Below are 17,256 nucleotides of genomic sequence, written 5' to 3'. Positions count from 1 at the left end.
CTATGCCCACATTCTGGAGACTTTTTATCATAAATGGCTGTTGAATTTTGTCAAAAGCTTTTCTGTGTCTGTTGAGATGATCATGTTTGTTATTCTTAGATTTGCTAATATGGTGTATTACTTTGATTGATTTGTGTATATTGAAGAATTCTTGCATCCCTGGCATAAATCTCACTTGATCATAGTGTATGATCCTTTTAATGTGTTGTTGAATTCTGTTTGCTAGTATTTTGTTGAGGATTTTTGCCATCTATATTCATCAGTGATATTGGTCGGTAATTTTCTTTTTTTGTAGTATCTTTGTCTGGTTTTGGTATCAGGGTGATGGTGGCCTCATAGAATGAGTTTGGGAGTGTTCCTTCCTCTGCCATTTTTTGGAAGAGTTTGAGAAGGATGGGTGTTAGTTCTTCTCTAAATGTTTGATAGAATTCACCTGTGAAGCCATCTGGTCCTGGACTTTTGTTTGTTGGAAGACTTTTAATCACAGTTTCAATTTCATTACTTGTGATTGGTCTGTTCATATTTTCTGTTTCTTCCTGGTTCAGTCTTAGAAGTTTATACCTTTCTAAGAATTTGTCCATTTCTTCCATGTTGTCCATTTTAGTGGCATAGAGCTGCTTGTAGTAGTCTCTTAGGATGCTTTGTATTTCTGCGGTGTCTGTTGTAACTTCTCCTTTTTCATTTCTAATTTTATTTATTTGACTCCTCTCCTTCATTTTGTTGATGAGTCTGGCTAATGCTTTATCAATTTTGTTTATCTTCTCAAAGAACCAGCTTTTAGTTTTATTGATCTTTGCTATTGTTTTCTTTGTTTCTATTTCCCTTATTTCTGCTCTGTTCTTTATGATTTCTTTCCTTCTACTAACTTTGGGTTTTGTTTGTTCTTTCTCTAGTTCCTTTAGGTGTAAGGTTAGATTGTTTGAGATATTTGTTGCTTCTTGAGGTAGGATTGTATTGCTATAAAATTCCCTCTTAGAACTCCTTTTGCTGCATCCCATAGGTTTTGGATCATCGTCTTTTCATTGTCATTTGTCTCTAGGTATTTTTTGATTTTCTCTTTGATTTCTTCAGTGATCTCTTGGTTATTTAGTAACTTATTGTTTAGCCTCCTTGTGTTTGTGTTTTTTACATTTTTCCCCCTGTAATTGACTTATAATCTCATAGTGTTGTGGTCTGAAAAGATGCTTGATATGATTTCAATTTTCTTAAATTTACTGAGGCTTGATTTGTGACCCAAGATGTGATCTATCCTGGAGAATGTTCCATGCGCACTTGAGAAGAAAGTGTAATCTGCTGTTTTTGGATGGAATGTCGTATAAATATCAATTAAGTCTATCTGGTCTATTGTGTCATTTAAAGCTTGTGTTTCCTTATTAATTTTCTGTCTGGATGATCTGTCTATTGGTGTAAGTGAGGTGTTAAAGTCCCCCACTATTATTGTGTTACTGTCAATTTCCTCTTTTATAGCTGTTAGCAGTTGGCTTATGTATTGAGGTGCTCCCATGCTGGGTGCATAAATATTTACAATTGTTATATCTTCTTCTTGGATTGATCCCTTGATCCTTATGTAGTGTCCTTCCTTGTCTCTTGTAACATTCTTTATTTGAAAGTTTATTTTATCTGATACGAGTATTGCTGCTCCAGCTTTCTTTTGATTTCCATTTGCATGGAATATCTTCTTCCATCCCCTCACTTTCAGTCTGTATGTGTCCCTAGGTCTGAAGTGGGTCTCTTGTAGACAGCATATATGTCTTGTTTTTGTATCCATTCAGCGAGCCTATGTCTTTTGGTTGGAGCATTTAATCCATTCACGTTTAAGGTAATTATCGATATGTATGTTCCTATGACCACTTTCTTAATTGTTTTGGGTTTGTTTTTGTCGGTCCTTTTCTTCTCTTGTGTTTCCCACTTCTCTAAGTTCCTTGAGCATTTGCTGTAGAGCTGGTTTGGTAGTGCTGAATTCTCTTAGCTTTTGCTTGTCTGTAAAGCTTTTGATTTTTTCTGTTGAATCTGAATGAGATCCTTGCTGGGTAGAGTAATCTTGGTTGTAGGTTCTTCCCTTTAATCACTTTAAATATATCATGCCACTCCCTTCTGGCTTGTAGAGTTTCTGCTGAGAAATCAGCTGATAACCTTATGGGAATTCCCTTATATGTTATTTGTCGTTTTTCCCTTGCTGCTTTCAATAATTTTTCTTTGTATTTAATTTTTGCCAGTTTGATTACTATGTGTCTCAGCGTGTTTCTCCTTGGGTTTATCCTGCCTGGGACTCTCTGCGCTTCCTGGACTTGGGTGGCTATTTCCTTTCCCATGTTAGGGAAATCTTCGACTATAATCTCTTCAAGTATTTTCTTGGATCCTTTGTCTCTCTCTTCTGCTTCTGGGACCCCTATAATGCGAATGTTGTTGCGTTTAATGTTGTCCCAGAGGTCTCTTAGGCTGTCTTCATTTCTTTTCATTCTTTTTTCTTTATTCTGTTCCGTGGCAGTGAATTCCACCATTCTGTCTTCCAGGTCACTTATCCGTTCTTCTGCCTCAGTTATTCTGCTATTGATTTCTTCTAGTGTAGTTTTCAGTTATTGTAATGTTCATCTCTGTTTGTTTGTTCTTTAATTCTTCTAGGTGTTTGTTAAACATTTCTTGCATCTTCTCGATCTTTGCCTCCATTCTTATTCCGAGGTCCCGGATCATCTTCACTATCATTATTCTGAATTCTTTTTCTGGAAGGTTGCCTATCTCCACTTCATTTAGTTGTTTTTCTGGGGTTTTACCTTGTTCCTTCATCTGGTACATAGCCCTCTGCCTTTTCATCTTGTCTGTCTTTCTGTGAATGTGGTTTTTGTTCCATAGGCTGCAGGATTGTAGTTCTTCTTGCTTCTGCTGTCTTCCCTCTGGTGGATGAGGCTATCTAAGAGGCTTGTGCAAGCTTCCTGGTGGGAGGGACTCGTGGTGGGTAGAGCTGACTGTTGGTCTGGTGGGCAGAGCTCAGTAAAACTTTAATCGGCTTGACTGCTCATGGGTGGCGCTGGGTTCCCTCCTTGTTGGTTGTTTGCCCTGAGGCGACCCAACACTGGAGCATACCCAGCTCTTTGGTGGGGCTAATGGCGGACTCTGGGTGGGCTCATGCCAAGGAGTACTTTCCAGAACTTCTGCTGCCAGTGTCCTTGTCCCCACAGTGAGCCACAGCCACCCCCCCGCCTCTGCAGGAGACCCTCCGACACCAGCATGTAGGTCTGGTTCAGTCTCGTATGGGGTCACTGCTCCTTTCCCTGGGTCCCGATGTGCACACTACTTTGTGTGTGCCCTCCAAGAGTGGAGTCTCTGTTTCCCCCAGTCCTGTCGAAGTCCTGCAGTCAAATCCCGCTAGCCTTCAAAGTCTGATTCTCTAGGAATTCCTCCTACCGTTGCCAGACCCACAGGTTGGGAAGCCTGACGTGGGGCTCAGAACCTTCACTCCAGTGTGTGGACTTCTGTGGTATAAGTGTTCTCCAGTTATGAGTCACCCACACAGTGTTTATGGGATTTGATTTTATCGTGATTGTGCCCCTCCTACCATCTCATTGTGGCTTCTCCTCTGTCTTTGGATGTGGGGTATCTTTTTTGGTGAGTTCCAGTGTCTTCCTGTTGTTGATTGTTCAGCAGTTAGTTGTGATTCCGGTGTTCTCACAAGAGGGAGTGAGAGCACGTCCTTCTGCTCCGCCATCTTGAACCAATGTCTCTCGGGCTCTTTTATACATTAATTTTTTTTTTCAGCCACGCAGCTTGCAGGATCTTTGTTCCCCGACCAGGGATTGAACCTGGGCCTCTTTGGCAGTGAAAGCACGGAGTCCTAAACACTGGATGCCAGGGAATTCCCTGTTTTATACATTAATTTCTGTCTTACACTCTTGGATGTGAGGGATTCCTACCTGACAGCATGTTGTTGATTTTGCTCACTCTGCAACTGTGTGAAGTTTAGTTTCCATTTTATTTCGCTGAGTATGGGAAGAAGAGGATACGGGGGCTCTTTGTTTAAAAAATTCTCCGGTGGCCAGAGAGGCCCAGGACCTCCTAAGTCATGTGCTCTGAGCTGCGTCTCTGAGCACGGACAGTGTTGACCTGGAACAGTCCATCAAGGGGGGTTGCTCTCAAGGTCGTTCAGTAGTCAAGGAAAAAGAAGAAGACTTCCTGGGATTTGGCGTGGTTGAATCTGGAGGGTTTTACTTTCCACATGCGTGTGTACGGTTGAGCTGTTTTTACCCCCAACAACATGAGTATTATTTAACACAGTCAGTGGTGTCACACTGAAGCTGGCATGGACAGGACAGGATGCTTCTGCGTGCTTGGGCTGAGCGCGTGCACAGGAGCCGTCAGCCCATAAGACGCGTGGGGATGCCACTGGTTCCTGTGCGCTGAGTACGGGGTTTTGTGAAGAGTTCTGGTTTGGGTAACAGTTTACTTTGAAGAGACGTTTTAATTTTTAATTGTACAAACCATTATGAAGGGAAAGCATCTCAGGACTTCCCTGGCGGTCCAGTGTTTAAGACTTGGCACTCTTACTTCCAGGGCTCTGAGTTCGATCTCTGGTCGGGGAAGTAAGATCCCGCAGGCCATGCAAAAGAAGAAAAACAAATTTGTTTAAAGAAGGGAAAGCATCTGTTTGTCACCAGATGCTCCTTTTATTCCTGACGAGTTGCTCTTTGTTCATCAGAAGTTGGTGCCACGTTGGGGAGCAGGCCACAGCCGTCTTACAACAGATTCCTTTTATAGGATAGCACTCCGCTGCCAAAACTTTGCCTCAAAAGCTCGTAACCCCTGTTCTTGCCGGGTGCCTCCCCTTTCCAAATGCTCCATCTTGGTTTCTGCCCTGATCTCAGATCTTCACCCTTACTCTGTGCTCGGTTTTTAACACAGTTTCTTAGTGTTTTCTGAATTACATTAGTAATTAGTCCAAATGAGGTACTCTCAGAAAAAAAGAAAAGGTTCCGTATTAAACGAAGCGAGAGCGCGCCGTGGCCTGGACCCCTCTCCCCACGGTGCCCGGTGCCCTGTTGACCCCCGGGCTGGCTCTGGCTGCCCTCCCCGTGGACCCACTTCTGTCACCCGGCAGCACTCTCCCCTCCCGCCCCCTCTGCCATCCCCGCTGTAGAAGATGATTTTTGCAGGAGTAGTGACTTCAGTCTGCTCTACGTGTGTCCCTGGCCCCCAGAGCCGAGCAGGGCCCTGACCAGTGGGTCTGCGGGGGTGTGGGCAAGCTCTTGGGGGCTCTGCCCAGCATCCTGGGGTCCTCTTCACTCCCCCCGGCCTCCCTTGGCCAGTCCCTCCATGATCCTCCGCCCTGCAGGGTGGTCTCTGTCAACTGCCCCAGAGCCCCTCCTGCAGGCCCTGGTTTTCCCCATAATCCTGTGAGACCTGTGCTTTTAGTTCCCACATTTTACACTTTATGGTGGAGGAGGTGGAGGCACGAGCCATTTGGTAACCAGCCTAGTCCTTCCGTAAAGGGCGATGCTGGCCTCTTCACCCTTGTCGCTGTGATGCCCGCCTGCCTCCTCACACCTCCCACCCGTGACCCCGCCCGCCCGCGTCCTCACACCTCCCCTCCGTGACCCCGCCCGCCCGCGTCCTCACATCTCCCCTCCGTGACCCCGCCCGCCCACGTCCTCACACCTCCCACCCGTGACCCCGCCCGCCCACGTCCTCACACCTCCCCTCCGTGACCCCGCCCGCCCGCCTCCTCACACCTCCCACCCGTGACCCCGCCCGCCCGCGTCCTCACACCTCCCACCCGTGACCCCGCCCGCCCGCGTCCTCACACCTCCCACCCGTGACCCCGCCCGCCCGCGTCCTCACACCTCCCACCCGTGACCCCGCCCGCCCGCGTCCTCACACCTCCCACCCGTGACCCCGCCCGCCCGCCTCCTCACACCTCACACCCGTGACCCCGCCCGCCCGCCCGCGTCCTCACACCTCCCCTCCGTGACCCCGCCCGCCCGCGTCCTCACACCTCCCACCCGTGACCCCGCCCGCCCGCGTCCTCACACCTCCCACCCGTGACCCCGCCCGCCCGCGTCCTCACACCTCCCACCCGTGACCCCGCCCGCCCGCCTCCTCACACCTCCCACCCGTGACCCCGCCCGCCCGCGTCCTCACACCTCCCACCCGTGACCCCGCCCGCCCGCGTCCTCACACCTCCCACCCGTGACCCCGCCCGCCCGCGTCCTCACACCTCCCACCCGTGACCCCGCCCGCCCGCGTCCTCACACCTCCCACCCGTGACCCCGCCCGCCCGCCTCCTCACACCTCCCACCCGTGACCCCGCCCGCCCGCGTCCTCACACCTCCCACCCGTGACCCCGCCCGCCCGCCTCCTCACACCTCCCACCCGTGACCCCGCCCGCCCGCCCGCGTCCTCACACCTCCCCTCCGTGACCCCGCCCGCCCGCGTCCTCACACCTCCCACCCGTGACCCCGCCCGCCCGCGTCCTCACACCTCCCACCCGTGACCCCGCCCGCCCGCGTCCTCACACCTCCCACCCGTGACCCCGCCCGCCCGCCTCCTCACACCTCCCACCCGTGACCCCGCCCGCCCGCGTCCTCACACCTCCCACCCGTGACCCCGCCCGCCCGCGTCCTCACACCTCCCACCCGTGACCCCGCCCGCCCGCGTCCTCACACCTCCCACCCGTGACCCCGCCCGCCCGCGTCCTCACACCTCCCACCCGTGACCCCGCCCGCCCGCCTCCTCACACCTCCCACCCGTGACCCCGCCCGCCCGCGTCCTCACACCTCCCACCCGTGACCCCGCCCGCCCGCGTCCTCACATCTCCCACCCGTGACCCCGCCCGCCCGCATCCTCACACGTCCCACCTGAAAGTGTATTGTGTGCATTCTTCTCTAACTTGTTCCTTTTTAACCTTGACATTATGTCTTTGAAATTCAGCTTTGGTGATATGCATCCTTCTTTTCCACTGTTGGACCGTGTTCGTGTCTCACTCATCTTTACCCACGGCCCTGTGAGGGAGAAAGAAGTAAAATAGGCAGCACATGGCTTCAGTCCACCCAGTGAGGCCTGCACCCTGCAGCCCAGCCAGACCAGGACAGAAGAGGAGGGCGGAGTGGGCAGGATTCACGCTTGCTCAGGGTGGGCGGGGCACTGACGCTGAACAGACTGGAGGCAGAGGACCAGAGGGCTGAGATGAGGAAAGGATGCGGAGTCTGTTCTCCCTGAAACCCTCTTAATGGTCTCGTGTGGTGGCGGGTATTGTTACACCTGTTTATGACACGTGTTGGGAAGCTTGCCCAAAGCCACACACCTAACATGGTGGAAACCCAGGTCTGGGTATAAACAGCACCCCGCATTTGTTGCCGCTTCCCCGGCCCTGGCCCTCATCTCACCCCGGCGGGTGCGCCCTGGGTGTACGGACTTTCTCTGGGGACCGGTTCCCGTCAGCGTCACTGGTCCCACACCCAGCGGGACAGGCGTGGCCTTCAGGGCGGGTGGTGCTGGGCCCGGGGGGTGCGTGCCTGGCCCCGGCCCTGACCCTGACCCTGACCCTGACCGCGCTGTGTGCTTGCCCACAGGGGATTTCCCAAGAAGGCCAGCAGGACCGCCAGGATCGCCTCGGACGAGGAGATCCAGGGCTCGAAGGATGCCGTCATCCAGGACCTGGAGCGGAAGTTGCGCTTCAAGGAGGACCTGCTGAACAACGGGCAGCCGGTACGGGGCGCGGGTGGGGTGGGGGGGTGCCAGGGTGGGCGGGGCTCTGCAGCTGCTCCCGAGCCCTTCCCCCTCCCCCAGGCTTAAGGTCCCGAGACGCGGCCTCACCGCTGGCCTGGTACCCCGAGCCCCCACGTTCCTCTGCATGTTGAGGCTTGGGTCGGGGAAGGGGGAGAGGGGAAAGGGCTGCTTTCTGCTGCCTCCTGTCATGGACCATTCCTGGGGGATCACAGCAGGTTGGAGGGAAGGGAGGGAGGAAGGACTGAGGCTGAGGCCCGGCGTAGGACAGTGAGGACCTGCGACCTTACAGAGAAAACGGAGCAAATCCCGCTGGAGGGGTGGGCGTGGGGAGAGCCACGCCCCCCGGTGACCTGTCTCTGCCGGAAGCCGTGAATTGGAGTTAAAGTTTCAGAAGCAGAATTTGGATTCCGTGCTCTGCACTGCTTCTGCACAAAAAGCATTTTTCCTTAGGAGACCATGGCTGGAGTCTAGACTGTCAGGAGATACGGATTTTGTCACCTGAAAGAGGAGGCTTGCTTCCCATCCTCGTTCTGGTCTGTCAGGGCAGGACCGCTCAACTCAAGAAGAAAATAGTAATTCTGTGTTAAGCCTGCAGAATTGTAAAGTCCACCACCAGTAGCTCTGGTAACAATGTGGGCAGAAGATGTTTCCTTCAGTGGACTTCATGTTTCCTTGCCAGTCATTTTTGTTTGTTTTTTGGGGTTACTGACCCTTTTCTTATCACATCAGAGTACTTCAAGGGGACAGGAAAAGCAAGTCTAGTAAATGAGATTTCTCAGGGAGGGAAAAGGAGCCTTTTGTGCTTTGTTATGGGGAAATTTGCCCGGCTCTTAAGTAGAAGCAGAAAAGGGCCTCTTTGTATAAAATCTCCCTCAGATACCTTTTTCAGGAGGGAGAGTCTCTGTACTAATTAAGTTTTCTAGGAATTGTAATTATCAAGCATTGATAGATAAAAATGTGAGCACAGACCACGTTTGATGGGAAAGATGGGGGCTAGAGGAGGGTGTTGGGTGCTGATTTTAATTGTTAGGGCATCCTGATCTGAGCTCAGGAAGGTTAAAATGCTAATGAGTTCTCGTGTTGGTTAGTGATTTCGGAGAGAAGATTTTCACCAAGGGAAAATATATTCTCCCTGAAATAAGTGGTTGCATGTGTAAGTGTACATATTCTGGAAGTTTGCCCTGGCTCTGTCAACCAGAGCCCTTGATAGATTAAAACAAATACTTATGGGAACTTTTTCAATCCAGGTAAAGGCATCTCTCCAGGTTTTTTTTTTTTTTCTTTTTTTTTTTGGTTGTTTGTTTAAGTATTCCTTATGGACTAACTCTTGGTTAAAAAGTAAGACTTCTGTAAGCCCTTACATTATACTATGTGTATTTATATTATATATATATCATATACCTTGTGTATAAATATATTTTTTTGGTATTTGTTTAGCAGTGAATGACATTTCCAATATTTTCCTTAGATTTCCACATTTGAGAGTTTAAAAAAGACAAGAGAAGTAAGGTTTCCTTTCTTAGAAAATGAGACCCTGAAACAGCTTTTTCCTGATGTTGCACATCATTCCATACTTATTTCTGGCTTCTTAGAGCTTGTCTGTCCACACGGCGTAGTAGTTTAGGAACAAAACGATGAGGTGAATTTGGTTCCTGGTGGTAGCAGGTGCATCTGGTGAAGACCTGGGTGTCAAATGATGCTTCTGCTTGAAAGGAACAGGGTGGCATCCCTCCGGTCCTCCCTGTGATGCTGGTGTAGTCCTCCCTGTGATGCTGGTGTAGTCCTCCCTGTGATGCTGGTGTAGTCCTCCCTGTGATGCTGGTGTAGTCCTCCCTGTGATGCTGGTGTAGTCCTCCCTGTGATGCTGGTGTAGTCCTCCCTGTGATGCTGGTGTAGTCCTCCCTGCAGACGTTAGGAAGGCTTTTAAGAGAGCAGGTATTTAAAACTCTCTCTGAAAACTGAATTCATGATTTTTTCACACACGTGAGAAAATCAAACAACAACTTACTGGACGAGACCTTCCATGCAGCAGACACTGCCTCTACCTCTTCTCATCCTCGGCCCCTTCTTTACGCAAGTTTGGAAGTTTATCTGAAATAACTTATGCAGGTTTTTTGGGGGTTTTTTTTCTTGGATTCTGCCTTACTAACTGTTACTCTGTATCTTGAATCAAATGCTTGTTTTTAAAATGCCCCCGATGGGCCAATGGTCATATTAGAGCCAGTGCTCAAGAGCGGCCATCCACCCGGCAGACAGAACACGAACGTGGACATTTCTCTTGTGTTTGGCCCAAAGCGCCGGTCGGTCGATGCAGAAGCCTCACAGCCCTCTTTGCAGACAGTCTCCCAAGTAGGCTCGTGAGTCGTGGGTATGAGCTCAGCAGGCATCTTTCACGGCCCCTCTGCTAAGTCCGCGTGTGTAGTCATCCTTTGTGGGTTATTGCATGTGCTTGTGTTCACCTTGGATACCCAGCCTCTGGGAAGTGCTGTCAAAGCAGGGAGGACCGTCACTGCCCGCTGGCCTGAGACTCCCTCATCAGGCTCAGAGCTGACCAGGCTGTTCTGAAGCCTGTGGATGGCTATGAAAATAGCATTTCCTGTGAAAAGAACGTTTTGCTGTTTAAGTATCTTTTTTCTCTCTGTTTATCGTTAGGGGTAAATACATGACACGTACTTTTAGGTGACTTCTGCCCTGTTGCCCAGTCTGTGCTCTGTCAGTTGGTGGCTCTCAGGATGGGTCAGCCCACCTCCCAACCCAGGGTCGGGAGCAGAAGGGCAGGTGAGAGCAGCTGAACAAGGGGAGGAGAGGACTTCTGTCCACACAGGCGTCCGAAGGCCGAGAGGGAGCGGTTACAGAGAACGGCCAGCGCGTTTGCTTTTCAAACTTTTTCTTAAGGTGTGGTAGCACTGTGATTTTTCTGATTTCTGTGACTTGCTTTGTCTAGAGGTTGACATACGAGGAAAGGATGGCTCGGCGGCTGCTGGGTGCCGACAGCGCAACCGTCTTCAACGTCCAGGAGCCTGAAGAGGAGGCAGCCAACCAGGTACCCATTCCTCCTGGCTCCCCAGGGAAGCAGATTACCCTGTCCCCTCTCCCCGCCCTCCTTACGGACAGGCTTGGGGTCAGCTCTGTGGAGAGCAGAGGGAGGGTCAGAGGAAAGAACATTGTCATCAAATCAGCCTCCCAGCCAGCGTTTATTGAGCACATACTATGCTGAGTGAGTGCTGGGATTTATTTCAGTCGGTGACACCTGTTCTTTTTATTTTCTTATCGATTAGTTTCTCTCCTTTCAAGTATCTTTCTGGTTTTCCTGACCTGGGCTGTAATGTGGAATAGGTTTGTGTGGAGGAACATGTGTTCACTGAAATTGTCTGAAATCACTAGTGACTGTTTCCAATTACGTTCTTAATATCTCGTCCAGGTAAAATACCTATGTACAGAAAAGACTCTGTTTTCCTCCACATATGTAGTTATAAAGCACTGATCAGCAGAGAACCTAAAATGCTAACAGTTTGTTCCTCTGATAACACCCCAAAATAAGTCACTTCTTGGATTTGATGTAAATAAACTGTTTTATAATCTCCACTGCTTCTGTTTGGAGTCTCCAGATGTAGCTCTGAGATAAAAGAAAGCTTTTTAACACAAGTTTAAAGGACCAAGTAAACTCTTTCTCGTATCTCTTAAGAAATAGATCAGCCTTCAGAATCTGAAAGTTTCTGTGTGTTCAATATTGCTACCGCCACAGTTTCGCTTGAAGCTAGAAGTCTTGCTGGAGTCTTGCTGCTTCTATTACTGGGCTTCACTTCTTTCTTTCTACCGTTACAGGGCCCTGGGTCTCCTCATGCTTCTGTAGCAGGTCCTCTGGATGGGCAAAAGGTCACGCTTTCACCTTTCTTTTCTTCCCAGTCTTTCCCTGTATCTGTTTCTTCTCTTCCTCCTCGTTCACCTGTGTATCTATAGTTAACTGCCATACGTTAATTATAAATACTCTGACCAGGGTCTATTTTCATTTAATGTCAGATGGACAGAATTACTGCGGTGTGATTTGTCGTGTCATTTATTTACAAACTTGAATTTGATTCTGTCCTTCGTGGATACTCTGAATTTTAAATTGTGAAAGGTTTCTCATTTGTTCAACCTTTCTAGGGGGGAAAAGAGCTAGTTCTTAAACTGACTGATTTGATACTATTTAGACAAAACAACTTGTGTATTTTTTGCAGTTTTATTCATACTGTTGAATTTCTTCCTTCAAGGCAACAGACTGTTTTTTAAAGGTTGAGTACCTTAAGGGAAAAACCTCGTTAAAACAATCTTTCATTTAATATTAAATAGAGAATATCTCATAATGGGCTGCCTTGTCTTTACTGTACTTTGTCAGCAAGAGATCTGCAGGGTCCCCCTTCACCGCCAGAGGACGCTGACGGGGGCTTTGCTTTGCTCCTGTTCTTTTAACCAAACATTTGACTGGCCCGTCAGGCCTCGGGTGGAGGATGGTGGCTCAGAGCGGCAGAGCTGAGGGAGAGCCCGAGGCTGCGTGGCGAGGTTGTTAGGAGGGGGGATTGTGGGGCCATTTCTCCATCACTCGTCCGCTCAGAGGCCGAGTGATCCGGCAGCTGCTCGCCGCCTGTGCGGCTGCCCTTCCGAGGAAGTGCCCCGCCCGACAGAGGAGTCAGTGTGCCATCATGTTTACTTTTTATGAATGATTCAGGAATGACTGTTGCCTTTTTCTTTCTTCTCCCCACCCCAAGAGAAGAGAGAAGGAAATTCATCTTCGTAGCTGGTTTGGTTTTGTTTTGGATGATAGGACTGGAGGACAGTTTGAAATGTCATACATACTTCCTTCCGGATGTTCTCTGCTTTGTATGGAGTGGAGGTGGGCACAGGCTCCTTGTTTAGCTCTGTGGTAGAAACATCACTGTCTTCTGGGCGCCTCACTGGAGAGGGGATAAGACGTGGGGCTCGGGGGCTTCGCACCACGTGGACCGAGGCCGGTGACGTGCCCTTCTCTCTGGTTTAGGAGTACAGAGTCTCCAGCTGTGAGCAGAGGCTCATCAGTGAGATCGAGTACAGGCTGGAAAGGTCCCCCGTGGAGGAATCCGGGGAAGAGGTTCCCTGTGGGGACGCGTCTGTGGAGAGTGGAGTGGCCCCATTCTTCGAGATGAAGCTGAAGCATTTCAAGATCTTTGAGGGGATGCCCGTGACCTTCACATGCAGAGTGACCGGGAATCCAAAGCCGAAGGTGAGCTGCAACAGGGCTGCTTAAGAGTTATGTTCCCTGAGGATGAGTTTGCTTCCAGCATGCCACACACCATGACAGCGTTAGGCAGAGGTGCAGACTAAGCTTCTCAGCACCCATGATGTGAAACGCTTGAGTTCAGGGCCGTCCTCAGGAGGCCCTGGAAACCAGCGAGGGTAGAAGAATAGAACGGGACAGGACAGAATAGAATAGTAGAATAACGGACATGGAGCTTTTCATAACCCACATCGTTTACTCATATGATGTTATCATTGTTACACGCAAATTGCAGACGACTAGGCTGAGCTCAGGGAGGGCAATGAACTTCCCCAAGGTCAGAAAGCTGTGAGTGGCCAGGCTTGAACTTGAATCCACCCGTGCTCTGTACCAGACAGAGGAATAAAGCTACCACAGATGATGGAAACGTCAGATCTTTAGTCTACAAAACCAAAGCCTCCCGTGTTTACAGAGGCGGCGGGAGCAGGAATACTGTGAGAAAGGGTCCTCCGAGAAGCTTCTGGTACGAGGATGAGGCTGGCCTGGCCGGAGCCCTGTTCCTGCAAGCACGTGGGGATGCCGGAAGGAGGGAGGGTGGCCCTCTCTTTAAGAAGAGACTAGAATCACTGCTCACTGGCCCAGCAAAGTGGCAAACAGGACTACACTTTTCCCTAGAACTTGAGAGAAGAGAATAAAAGAGGCACCCATGAGAAACTGAAACTCCAGATTCCCACTCTCATAGGATACAGAGCCCAAAGCTGAGAAATTAATATGAAATTTAGTCCAGGATGATTATAATCCTAAGGTTTCTGGCAGAAGCAAGTAAAAATTGCCCCACAGAAGACTTCCACGCTGGGGCATGTCAGACGTCTACAGGGCAGGAGGGGGAAGAAGTGAGTTCACAAGAAAAACTCACAGACCGTGCGAGCAAACAGTCCACAGCAAAAGAAACGGGAGAACAGAAGCCAAGGTGCTACACAGGATTGAGCTGTCTTGGGACTCCTCTGAAATTGCTGTGTTTAAAGTGATGGAAACAATTCTAAAAGGAATAGACACTTCAGTGAAAGAACAGGACCAGAGACCAGGCACATGTAAAATAAGCGTACAAAAAATGAAAACTATACCCCCCTGAAATTAACATTTTAACAGGGGCTGGTGTAAAAGAGCCGAAATGAGAATGAGTGAGACGGGAGAAGGGGCAGGGCCGTGACCACACCTGAAACTTTGAGGAGCTCGTGCTCTGTGGCTCCATCCGTTGTTCTGTTTTCACAATAAGGAGAGTTTTAACCACCATACTCTTTCCCTAAAACCGAATCCCAGCCCCAGAGTCAGAAAAAGATAGACCAAAAAAATTCGCTTTAAATTTTCAGAGCCTTCGCCACCTCCTAATGAGACTTCACAAATCAACTGTTGTTAGAGAACACTTCTGTATTATCTTGACATAAGTGGATCATTGGTGTGTGTTCACAAGCATGATATCAAGTGCATGTATTAAAAATAAACATGCAGCTTATGAGTGGAACTCATAATTATATCATGAACTTCCAAAATAGTCACAAAAAGAAGCCCACGTTCTTTTTAAACCTTACTCAAGGCAAGATTACTGATAGGGTTCTAAGATCACTGAATCCTGTTCTTAAAGAACATTATGTTTGCTCGAGAGGCGGGCTTTTGTTATAACATGACTGTCTTGTTCTCCTACAACCTTGAATGTTTCACAGCCGTTAAGAGGTTGATTTTCCAGAACTTTTTCCTGTTAGATGGTCTTTTGTTATCCTGGCTGCCATTCTTTTTCTTCCCTCCCTGGTTTATTGAAACCTGTTTCTCCTGCACATGTTCTAGAAATTATATTAGGATTGTTGGAGTATGGAATACTCATCGTGTTTAAAAATATACATTTTTTTAGCTTATGGTTTTTTCTTTAATTTTTTTATTCTGCCCTTGACATGCTTGTTCCATTGAGATATGAGAAGATGGAAGAGAACTTCTAGTTCACCCTGTTTTCATGTCTTGTACTCTTCCTGCCTTGTCTCTCAGCAGTCTTGGTAAAGTTTTGGAACTGTCTCTTAATCTCATTTGAATGTTGTATTCCAAGTACAATAGAGGTGAAAAATATGATTAAAGGAGAGAAATAATTCTAAAGAACTGGCATAGCGGCAAGAATGCAAAAGGGAGAAATTATGTACTAATCACAGCTTCTTTGTTCCATCGGAAATAATCCAACTACTAAGAGCATGATAATTATGAAGTATCACGCCTTATGTAACTTAACTTTTAGAACTGAAAGTTATTAGTCTATTTGATGGTGAACTTTTAGGTTCTGGAGATTAATAATACAGTTCCTATAAACGTGGAACTAATTGAAAACTAACGGTAGGAAAAGCTACAGCGGTCAGATCCTGATTGTTCTTGCACTTATTTCCTGCCATCTCTTTTTAGCCTTTTCCTATCTTTGACACGGAAGTTGTAAGAAAGATTTTTCAGATTCAGAGGCTTTGACAGGGAGTGGAATTGGAAGGCCAGCTGTGGTCTCAACTGACATGTTGAGTTACATGCAGGAAGAATTTCATTTTAAAACTGCAGGCTCTGAACTAAGTTTCTTCTGTTGGGAATCAGTTAGGAATGCTTTTGGTTGCAAGGAGCAAAAGTGACCACAAAGAACCTGCTACGGCTTGAAAAGGGCGGATGTATTTCCCTCCCGGTGGCAAGTGTGGAGGGGCCAGTGCAGCATCCCGGCCGTGTTAGGGCTGCCGGCTCTGTGACCCAAACTGTGGCCCGTCTTCAGCTGTGCAGTTCATGATCGAGTCAGAAATCATAAACAAACCGTGAGAGACCCACGGACCCAGGATCTTGCTTAAAGGTGAGGGAGGGAAGGAGGACCTGTAGAAGAGCTTGTTTGACCATTTAGAATTTTTTTATTTAGTCTAGATTTTTACTTGATTTTTCACATTTAATTTTCTATCACCCCAAGTTAAGATATTATTTGAAAAATATTATACATTTCAATACTACTGTGTTTTCTTTAACGTAGTGGAGCTGACAAACTGTGACCTTCCGTCCTGTGCCCCTCGGCTGGGAATTAAAGTGATAGGGTTCCCCCACCACCCCCCCCCCTCCTCACACCCTGTTCTGTTTGACATGATTCCGAGGAATGACTGGGGTTTAGGTTCTGGTTTTGTTGTCTACAGTAACCTTTTTACCTTTACAAGTAACACATTTTCATTCGGTACACTTGAAAATAGAAGCAAAAAGAAAACTGGGATGCCAGCTCAGAAATCATCACCGTCCTCCGTATAAATAGTGGATGAATGTAAATGCCTGCTTATATATGTCTTCTTAAAAATAAAAAGAGGCTATGTAATTTCTAAAACGGAAATAGAATTCAACTTGCTTGCCACCTACCCTTTTCACTCAGAAGTCAAGGTCCTGCCCCGACGTCCTGCCTCACGCTGTAACTCGGGAGCTCAGGGCGGCCCGTGCCCCTCTGCTCACAGGGCCTCACCTTCATCTCTGCCTTCCCCCTCAGACCTACTGGTTTAAAGATGGGAAGCAGATCTCTCCCAAGAACGATCACTACAGCATCCGGAGCGACCCTGACGGGACCTGCTCTCTGCATACCGCGGCCTCCACCCTGGACGATGACGGGAATTACACGATCATGGCTTCGAACCTTCAGGTGGGGATGCGCGGTGGCCTCGGGCCTGTGCTCAGGGTGCTGGGGTTTCCCGGGCAGAGGAGCTGCTTGACTAACGGGGGAGTCATGCCTCTTTGACTTGAAACTGTTTTCCCAATTCTCCAGGAATTTCCCAATTCTCCTGGTTTCCCAGGATAGAAACATACTTTCTTAATATTTATCTATTCCGTGAGATGTTTGTCTACATGAATAATTCCGGTGCAGATGTGCATTCTTTCCATAAATATTATTGAGAGCCAGATATGTACACCTGTCATGTGGGTGATGGGGCTGCAGTGCTTCAGGGGACAAGGTCCCAAGACAGAAGATAAGCCAGTAGACAAATGCATAAACCATGTGATTTCAGGTAGGGTTATGTTCTCAGGAGAAAGGAGAGTGAGGGGTATGGATAAGCTGTGGTAGAAAAACTCAGAAAATAAAATATTTAGAAGAAATACATGCACACCTGATTCAGTGGAATTTAAGTAATGTGTAAGTGTGGACAAATTACAATTTCGATAGAACATACATATAGCATTCAGGATTTTTGTTTGTTTGTTTACATCCAGATGTTTTGTAGTTGCCCTTAAATTTAGGGTCAAAAAATCGGTTGACTACTTAGAATTTAACAGAC

General features: G+C 48.2%; 1 protein-coding gene across 9 annotated transcripts in view; it reads left to right on the top strand.

Moving 5' to 3' along the window:
- The window catches only part of PALLD (palladin, cytoskeletal associated protein), a 378,549-nt gene that overhangs the window by 342,108 nt on the left and 19,185 nt on the right, over nt 1-17,256 (top strand). For 8 of the 9 annotated variants that reach the window (XM_082468820.1, XM_082468819.1, XM_082468823.1 and 5 more), the window contains 4 exons: nt 7,560-7,695; nt 10,661-10,759; nt 12,734-12,955; nt 16,476-16,625. In XM_082468820.1, coding sequence (XP_082324946.1) covers nt 7,560-7,695; nt 10,661-10,759; nt 12,734-12,955; nt 16,476-16,625 — 607 coding nt within the window. Of the gene's footprint in view, nt 1-7,559; nt 7,696-10,660; nt 10,760-11,541; nt 11,593-12,733; nt 12,956-16,475; nt 16,626-17,256 lie in introns of all 9 variants that reach the window. The other variant, XM_082468827.1, reaches the window with a different exon arrangement.

This window comes from Balaenoptera physalus (assembly GCF_965194825.1).
Source record: "Balaenoptera physalus genome assembly, chromosome: 7".
Classification (NCBI taxonomy): Eukaryota; Metazoa; Chordata; class Mammalia; order Artiodactyla; family Balaenopteridae; genus Balaenoptera; species Balaenoptera physalus.
This window is presented reverse-complemented; position numbering and strand designations above follow the sequence as displayed.